Here is a 9648-nt window from a genome sequence, read left to right as displayed (position 1 = left end):
CTAGATATAAACGCAAAAAGTATTCCGGTGTCTCCTATTCGAGTGCCGGTAGATATGTGCTACAAGAGATTTGACAAAGCAGGCTCAATCTGGTTTCATGTTGTTCCATAATCCAATAATGTCGCTCTTAAGCTGGCTCCTAAAGAAATAATCAAATTTATATTGACCTGTCGCAAATAGTGATTGTGTGCCAACTTTCGTCTTTGTCTGGCAGAAGAAGGAATTGCAACTGGAAGTTCCAACGAAAAGGCGCTAAGTCTCATTAGTTCATTAGTGCTATTGCTTCTCGCTATATTAGTATATCCCCGAATCCAAAGTTCCATAGCTGATCATACTTTTACAAAAAAGCTTTATAGCCTTTTAATATAATATATTCATATATTTATTATATATAATCTATTTATATATATTTTATGCTTTGAAGTTAATAAAGAGGCAGTTTTTTTAAATTTTTTAAATAATATTTTATTATTCTAATTAAAAAAAAGCTTAAATGTTTAAAATAAATTATTAAATTAAAAATATGGCATGAATTGGATCTTAATAACAAAACTCCTTAACTAGTGCCTTCATCCTTTCAAAGTCGCCGCTACATTTGCTGCCTGTTGAGCAACACCAATAGCTTGAATTGTGGCGTCTCTGGTATGTTGACCGACTCTTTCCTGTAATTAATAAAAATTTTAGATTAGTAACTGATATTTAGCTTTTTTAGGAGTTTTTAGAAACTATAATAAAATATAACAAAATGTGGATTGTTTAAATGTTTATGTCTGTGAATATTTTGAACTTACAATTTTCTTGCCAATTTTTTTAAGCCAACCCGCTTCAGCTCCCATACTGAAAGCGAATACGACGAGAGCAACAAATAAGAATATTTTATTGAAGTTCATTGTTGAATTATAATTTTAATATGTTATTGCGATTATAGAGTGTAAATTAAACTGATAACAGATTCGAACTTACTCCAGCTTTTATATGAATAGTTTACGTGCTGCAAGAGATAACACAATTTTCAAAAGTAAAAGGGGGTTTTTGTTTAAATTTGCTACGAAATTTTAGCAAAAGTAAAAACTTCCCTACTACATTTTTAAAAAAATCCCATCAAATATGCGGAAGATTTTTAGGTTGCAGCAAAAGATCACCGAAGCTGTTGATGAATGAATGATTCAAAAGAATTATGCTGATGAGTTCATTGGCTTTATAACATAAGCATCTATACTATAAAGTAAATAAAAATAAGGTAATTGTAGTAGTTGAATAAGAAGTGAAAGTTAATAATATATTTAAATAATATTTTTGAGCCAGGAAATTCTATTGACAGTTGCAGTTAAAATGAAATCGTTAAAAACAAATTCTAGTAAAATATAAGATTAGCTACTTTAGTTTATAATATTTATTCTATTAGGATGGAATCAAAAGAAGATCGTAGTAAATGTAGTTTATTTTTGAATTTAATTGAAATATTAGGATCTTAACATAAATTACAAGACAAAGAGGGCAAGTTCTCGAGATAATAAATATTTTGATATTTGAGTTGTAAGTTGTGAAGATAATAGGATTTGTAAATCTTAAGATGCATGAAGTAGACTTCGACTTAAGTCTATATTGTATATCGGAAACCTTTCTACAATATAAATATGCTATGCTTGGTATGCGTACGGTTTCCTTACTGAAAAAGGAGCTGAAACATGTGTTTATAGGTCGGGTATTAAATATTCGTTAGCAGAAATGTATGCGATAAACACACATATCTATATATATATAAAGTGTGATATAAAGTGTATATATGAAAGGTTAATATGTTTTTAATTTAACCTAGAATGTAACTATCAGAACCAGAAATAACAATTTTAATAGATATCCGGACAACAATAAAGGTTTTCAATGCTCATCATATGATATCAAGACGGATGATGGAGTGTCTTGAAAAGCTAAACACCGTTGGTCAAAACGAAATGAATACCTATACAATACTATGAATACTAAACTCAAAAATATTAATTGGGTTCCAGTTTGCGCTGGAAGTTGCGGCAACAAAATTGCAGACAAACTATCTATTAAAGGAGCAGCTTTGTTGCTTGTAGGTCCGGAGTAATTCTGTAATTTCTTTTTACCGATTCGGAAAGTAGAGAAGAAGCAGAGCGCTATACTGAGGTGATCTACATATGTTATTACAATCCAAATCACTTGTAAAGATTTTAAACCTAAAACGATTGAAAGATTGTACGCAATTTTCTTAGTAGTAAGAATCATTACAGAAATTCTAAAAAGCACTGTTGTTTAAACTGCCACCTTACAAAACTGGAAACCTACTTTGAAAAAGTTCATAGATTTTGTAGATATAAAAAGAGCTCTTAAAACAGATACTGGAAGTGTGCCCGGCACAAATCTTAAAGAAAGTTAAAATAGTACAATGGTGGGTATCTCATATCGGATTAAAAAATTAAACTCTACAGTGTCGGTTGCATACAACAATTTATAGAGGAAATTGGGCTTAAAGAAATACTCTAAAGCGTCGCAGTAAAAATACCACAATAAAATAATAATTGTTATAATAATATTAATACTATTGTATATACTGCGTTAATAGTAGGTCTAAATCTAATTGAACCTGTAATTCTTAAGCAGGCTGTTGTTTGCAGCTAACTCACTGGTAAATCATAGAAGGTCCCAATGCTAGTTATATGACTTATGCTCCAATATGATTCAGTTTCACCTAAACTTGAAAAATCTCCTAAGAAAAAATAACGTGAGATAAATCAAAGTAAGAAAATTGCTTATGTTACATCTTAAATTTTTGAGATCAAAAAACCTTTCTAGAATCAAAAACTCCGTATTTGTATAGTTTACTTAAAATGCTTTTAAAAATATTTAATTTATAAAAATATATATATATTTTTATCTAATCATAAAAATTAAAATAACAGAATAAAAGGAGATTTTGAACCATTCAACAATATTATATTTCTTTAAGGTAATGCAGCTAATATATAAAATATCTTGTTATTAATTTCTACTTGATTCGTATGGTTGAAAAAATATTATTAAGAATCTGAATTTTTTAAAGAGTTGCCAAGATAAATAAATGTGACAATTTCAACTTTTAAGATTCATTTGTTATCTCTTCAACTCTGCCGAAAAGGTGTACCAGGCACAGTCTTGAGCGTAGGGAATAGTCAGAATTCACATGTTATTAAATTAGACGAATATGGGGCTTGTGGTTCGATAAGTTTTGAACATTTATGGCATATAATGTTACTACTGTCACTATCACATATGTCTTCGTGCTAAGAAAGTTTTCCTTATAAATGAATATATCCTTAATGTTGTTTTAATTTAAACTTTAGATATTGAAACCTATTTTTAGATTTATAAAAATTAGCTTTATTGTTTTAATTAAATAATTTTAGTTGCCAAAATAAATAAATTATTACTTAAACTTAAAATAATTTTCTTAAAATAAAATCTTAAATTATTTTGTATCCTTTATCCTTTCAAAGTTGCTGCCACATTTGCTGCCTGTTGAGCAACTCCAATCGTTTGAATTGTGGCATCTCTGGTATGTTGACCAACTCTTTCCTGTAATTAAGAAAATTTTTGTTAATTTTCACTTAAGTAATGAGAAGTTTTATTCAATATATATTAAAATAACTTACAATTTTCTTGCCAATTTTTTTTAGCCAACCCGCTTCAGCTCCCATACTGAAAGCGAATACGACGAGAGCGACGAATAAGAATATTTTATTGAAATTCATGTTTAATTTTTAATTTCTTAATAATTTGTTTATGCGCTAATAAACTGTGTTGTAGACTGATAACAGATTCGAAACAACTGCAGCTTTTATATGAAATATTTTAATGCTCAAAAAGATAAGACAAAAGACATCTCACTAGTAAAAGGGGATTTTTGTTTAAATTTGCAATGAAAGATTAATAATTAAAAGAGTTTCCTACAAAAATTGGAAAAAAAGTCCCCATTTGTGCTCGTAAAATTTTTGGTTTCAGTGTGATCCAAGTAAGGCAAATGATTAATGATTTGGAAAAAATTTATGTATTACCGTATTGACTTAAAAAATGGTTTTTAATAAGAAACAAATATGAAAAGTGAAGCACGGAAGCAAAGGTAAAGGATCTTTACTTTTTAACTGATTATTCATAAAAATAAAATGTGTTTAATTATTATTCTTCACTTCCGTTTTTTACTGATGGGGATTTTGAAATGTAGAATAACCATGAGAAATTTGATGTCATAGATGACTTGGTGGAAAACAGTGCTACGCGAGTTTAATAATGTCAATTATTATTGGAACGATGTGGTAACCTTTTTCCATAATAAGGTTTGATTTCAAATTGATAACAGAGACATTATGCTTCCCCTAGGAGAAAGTGATTAGAAAGATACATTAATGCGTTTGATGGTTTCAGATACTGCCAAGCTTAGTATTTAATAATAATTGTTTTAATATATTTAGGCAAGTGTGTGTTAAGGCTTAAACTTCTTTTTTTGCATACTAAATTAAATAACTTTTAAAAGTCTTCTTTAGAGAATACAACTTAAAATAAACTCGCAATTATTCTGAATCTTAATTGTATTACTTTTACTATAATTTATAAAACAGTTTAATTCCAGAATTAATAATACTTTTTATACTTATCAAATCATGATTCCAAATTGTGTGTTAAAAGTGCCATAAGCAGAATTAAGAAATATTAAAATACCAAAATTCAATACTCCTAAAATTAGAATAGCATATTTTTAAAGTTTATATAATGATTTAATTCTTAAAAACAGTAAGTAGATAAGCCTACCATTAAAAAAACACTCATTATCGAATGGCTTCATAAATTTCAAAAGAAAAGCATATACTCATGCCTTGATGAAAGTAGAGACGGCCTGCTAAATTTTAGAAGAGTACATAAGCATAGGTTAATTTTAAGAGGTGTTGAAATTGCTTTATATTTTGACATTGCTGGAATGCGTTATAAACGTTGACTTCGCCCATTAATCACGTTTATGACTGAAACATCGAAGATAACTTGTCTCTAGCCAAAATCTATGCAAGTAGCACAGTAACTAGTTACATTGTGGAACACCCAACTCATTATTTTTACCGAAAGCCCATTCAACCGACCTAAGCCTGCCTTACAAGCATAGTACAATTTAAATTGGCTGTGTATATTGAAAGAAAGAAGTCATAACTATCCAAAGTAATAGTTTGGCCATCCATACCAGACAATTGCTTACATTTTACATGACTATCTTTTAAAGAAAAAGCAAAGACCAATACAATGATTCTTGATATGATATCTTAGTTAAATATATTAGATAATTAAATATTTGTTCATTGTAGGATTGTATTAATAATTAAAATATTAAAGACCTTTAAAAGTTAATTTAATTGCTCTAGCTTATTTGTATAATAACCTATTTTTTTCAAAGCATAAAAATCTTTTATTTCCAAAGTTAAAACTATTAAAAAATTCTTTCTAAAGTTTAGAACTAAAAAAACTAAACCAGAATTTATTATAATTTAATACACTAAGAGAAGAGAAATTAAATAAGGTATATCCATCCGCACATTAACATCCTAATTTTGCTTTCGTATAAATTTTTAATTTTTGTTTGAATAATTTTTTACTCAAAAATTTAACAATAGTAACAAAATAATAGATGCCTCCGTTAGAATAATTAATGTTTAAATGCTTGAAAAGAACGATCTGATTTCCTTCAAAAAATGTCCTTAATAAAAGAAATTCTTCACTCTGCAAACTTGTTTTTTTGAGTGCTGCGTATTGTGTTTAAGGTTTTCTATTTAATATGAAGACATCATAGGTATACATTACGCCGGCTTAGAATTTAGAACTATAAAAACCAATATAAGACAGTTTAGTCTCGCAAAGAAAGTGCTCCTATTAATTTATGATTAACATTTACCATTGGATCAAATAAAAATCGAATAACAAAACACATATTTGCTTATAATTATTATTATAATTATTATTTATTATTTTAATTCAATAAACTTAGTTGCCAAAAATAAATAAATAAATAATTATTAAAACTTAAAAAAATTTTCTTAAATTAAAATTTTAAGTTATTTTCTATCCTTTATCCTTTCAAAGTCGCTGCAACATTTGCTGCCTGTTGAGCAACTCCAATCGTTTGAATTGTGGCATCTCTGGTATGTTGACCAACTCTTTCCTGTAATTAATAAAAATTTTGTTAATTTTCACTTAAGTAATATGAGAAGTTTTACTTAATATATATACAAATAACTAAAATACTTACAATTTTCTTGCCAATTTTTTTAAGCCATCCCGCTTCAGCTCCCATACTGAAAGCGAATACGACGAGAGCGACGAATAAGAATATTTTATTGAAATTCATGTTTAATTTTTAATTTCTTAATAATTTGTTTATGCGCTAATAAACTGTGTTGTAGACTGATAACAGATTCGAAACAACTGCAGCTTTTATATGAAATATATTGCTACTCGAAGAGATAAGACAAAAGACATCTCAATAGTAAAAGGGGATTTTTTATGTATTCACAATGAAAGTTCAGTAACATATAAGAGTTTTCTATAATAATTGAATAAAAATCCCCTTTTCTGCATCAAATTAAATTGATTTCCAGTGATGATGGGTAGTTTACATAAATGCTGCAGATTGCTTAGTCGCCGAAAGAAGTCTATATATAAAACCAAATACATATGTATGTAGATATAAATTTTTATGACATTTGAAAAAGATGCCTTTTAAATAAAGGCAGAAGCATCCTTTTAACTAAAAATTATTATTTCAGATCTACATCTTTCGGCCTTTGGGTACATATTATATAGTACATACATATTAAATTTATTTAAACAATAAGTTCCAAAAATTTTTACTCGTAATACTAGTAAAAAAAAAACAAAAAAAAAGACATGAAAGTTATCTTTTCAAACAAAAAGAACATTGCCTGATATCATAAGCGACGAATAGGCTAGCCCAGTTTCAAATATCAAATATGTTTTATCTAAATATGAATTTCATTTCGATTTTTGCAATTAAGTTCAGTTTTTTATTTGTAGTATATATGTTATAGTTAACACTATTCGTATTATTTTAAACGACGTGTAATAAAGATTTTCTTCATGTAAAAGGAAATCGTTCCGAAAAGAACAATCATTAAGAAGACTATAATAAGCTCAATTGAATAATTGTTTTGCAATGCCATCGTGATCTATTAAGATACTGAATTCAAATCCAAACTTTGTATATAGAAATAGTACATATTATATAGATATTCTTTATATAGAAATATAATGTTTCAAATTTTATAAGAAAGTTAAAAAAATTGTTTATAAATTAATTAAAATTTTTAAAGTTTTACAAGATATGTAGTGATAAAAGGAAAGTTGTTTAGTTTACTGTTTGGTATATATTTTTAGATATTTTTAAAATATATTTCAAAATGTTTTTCAAAATATATTTTAAATATATAATTTAAAATAGTTTGTATTAAAAATAAACATTTCTGGTATTAATTAGTTCTATTTTGATGTAATATAAGAATTCGGTGCTAAAACTCATGCAGAAAAATAGTTTACTTTCTTAAAAGCTTAGCGGTAATGTCTTAACTACAAGATTTGGCAAGAAATAATCTTATAATCGAATTTTATCTTATGTCCAATGTAGAGATAGTTCAGAATTTTTGATACTGAACAAATTCTTATTACTGTAGTATTATGTGACAATCTCAGTCATGGGGCAATTCAGCTTTCCACTATCATATATTCTGATATAGCTTACTTTTCGAGATATTAAGGTGCAAAGATTTATTCTAATTTTGATTACACTTACCTATAATAACTATATCTGTCATCTTATGTTAAATAGTTATATTGCACTTTTTATATTGATCATACAAAGAACAGGTATGTCTATGTTCAAATTTTCAGCTGTAAAGTCAGATATCTTGAAAACTAAACTATACTTACATATTGTATACCATAGTAAAAAAAGAGTCTGAGGTTCTAAATAGCAATATATATTAAAATCTATTGTCAATTAAGTTTGACCAGAGAATTGAAAAAGTGTTGAAACCCTTGTTGACGATCTTATGTGATCGCTGAAGAATACTACTAAAAAGTGATGAATAACATTTTTTATTTCGAAGAAATTATTTTATAACTTCAAATGAAGTTGTTTCAAATGAACGTTCAAGTTTTAGTAAAAACGGTTTTCTGTCCCAATATCAATTCTAATATAGTTTAATTTAAATATACTCTAAGTACACAGAAGAAGATATATTGCGGTTAATATATCAGGCATCTTGCGTATAGTTCGGGTATTCATTCCACAATATTAAATGGCCTATATAATTATTTGATTTTTTTTTGATAATTCAAAAAAATATTAACCCGTTTTTAGCAGTGAACAGCAAACTTTTTAGATTTTCTTTAATCTTCATTATAGAAGTAAGAGATATAGAATGCAATTATGTATACCGTGTAAAATAATGATATAGGTAAGTGGAACTAGTTCGTCTTACACATTTAATACGTAGATTTGTAGCGATACTAGATAAGAGTATCGAAAATTGATAACAATTGCTTAATATTTTTGAAAAATCATCTGTGAACAGAAAGTTTATTTAAGAATGAATATTAAATAGAAAATATATAATTAATTTTTAAATAATATTACTCTCACTAGTATAAGTTAAAAGATTTTGGATTTTGATTTAATGAAACATATATTTATTTTGTTATAACTTTGTATTTTACTTTATTTTTATTTGTTTAACTTAATAGTTAGGCATAAATAAATAAATAATTATTAAAACTAAATTTGTTCTTAAGTCAATATTTTTAATTATCCTTTATCCTTTTAAAGTCGCCGCTACATTTGCTGCCTGTTGAGCAACACCAATCGCTTGAATTGTGGCGTCTCTGGTATGTTGACCAACTCTTTCCTGCAATTAAAAGATTTTGGATTATAATAAGAATTTATAAATAAACATTTTAAAAATTCAAAAAATTACTTATTAATGATATTTAAAAATATTTACACTTACAATTTTTTTGCCAATTTTTTTAAGCCAACCCGCTTCAGCTCCCATACTGAAAGCGAATACGACGAGAGCAACGAATAAGAATATTTTATTGAAATTCATTGTTGATTAATTATTTGTTTATAATTTTTTGATTTAATTATTTGCTTATACGCTTGTAGAGTATATTTTAAACTGATAACATTTTTAAATTCGTTGGAGCTTTTATATGAACACTTTCCATGATGCAAAAGATAACAGATTACTCAAATGTGTAAGGGGAATTTTTTGAAATAGTTCGGATGGTGATGAACAACGCTCAGGAGTTTTCTTTGCTATAATTTTTTAAAAATCCCACTGCATCAACGGAACTCTTTTGATTCCGTCATAAAATTGTTGATGCTGATAATGAATCACAAAAATTGATTCGTATGTTGCCATAAACGCACAAAAATGAATGTATAAAAAAAAATGTAAATAAATTTTTATGAATATGAGGTTATTGGGGTATGGACATTTTATTGTTAAAAATTTTTTAATAATCATATATGTACTTCCGTGGTATCACAACGTCACATTATTGTGCTTAAGAGAGTTCTGGTGTATAACG

At 27.1% G+C, this 9648-nt stretch overlaps 4 protein-coding genes across 4 annotated transcripts; all 4 read right to left on the bottom strand.

Annotated features, from left to right (window-relative positions):
• Positions 1-533: 533 nt before the first annotated feature.
• LOC119670853 (sarcotoxin-1C) lies at positions 534-930 on the bottom strand. The gene is made up of 2 exons (XM_038081280.1): positions 792-930; positions 534-662 (listed from the first exon to the last, which is right to left on the bottom strand). Exons 1-2 carry the CDS (start codon positions 888-890, stop codon positions 570-572), a joined length of 192 nt encoding a protein of 63 aa, XP_037937208.1. The 5' UTR covers positions 891-930; the 3' UTR covers positions 534-569.
• Positions 931-3418: 2488 nt separating this feature from the next.
• On the bottom strand, positions 3419-3817 carry LOC119670851 (sarcotoxin-1C-like). The gene is made up of 2 exons (XM_038081277.1): positions 3657-3817; positions 3419-3579 (listed from the first exon to the last, which is right to left on the bottom strand). Exons 1-2 carry the CDS (start codon positions 3753-3755, stop codon positions 3487-3489), a joined length of 192 nt encoding a protein of 63 aa, XP_037937205.1. The 5' UTR covers positions 3756-3817; the 3' UTR covers positions 3419-3486.
• A 2223-nt stretch (positions 3818-6040) lies between these two features.
• On the bottom strand, positions 6041-6450 carry LOC119670850 (sarcotoxin-1C-like). The gene is made up of 2 exons (XM_038081276.1): positions 6290-6450; positions 6041-6202 (listed from the first exon to the last, which is right to left on the bottom strand). The coding sequence occupies exons 1-2, from the start codon at positions 6386-6388 to the stop codon at positions 6110-6112; spliced, it is 192 nt and encodes a 63-aa protein (XP_037937204.1). The 5' UTR covers positions 6389-6450; the 3' UTR covers positions 6041-6109.
• Positions 6451-8809: 2359 nt separating this feature from the next.
• On the bottom strand, positions 8810-9211 carry LOC119670854 (sarcotoxin-1C). The gene is made up of 2 exons (XM_038081281.1): positions 9063-9211; positions 8810-8960 (listed from the first exon to the last, which is right to left on the bottom strand). Exons 1-2 carry the CDS (start codon positions 9159-9161, stop codon positions 8868-8870), a joined length of 192 nt encoding a protein of 63 aa, XP_037937209.1. The 5' UTR covers positions 9162-9211; the 3' UTR covers positions 8810-8867.
• Between the last annotated feature and the right edge of the window lie 437 nt (positions 9212-9648).

Source organism: Teleopsis dalmanni, chromosome 1 (genome assembly GCF_002237135.1).
Source record: "Teleopsis dalmanni isolate 2A chromosome 1, ASM223713v2, whole genome shotgun sequence".
NCBI lineage: Eukaryota > Metazoa > Arthropoda > Insecta > Diptera > Diopsidae > Teleopsis > Teleopsis dalmanni.
The sequence above is the reverse complement of the archived record's forward strand: the minus strand, read 5'-3'. Positions and strand labels throughout refer to the sequence as shown.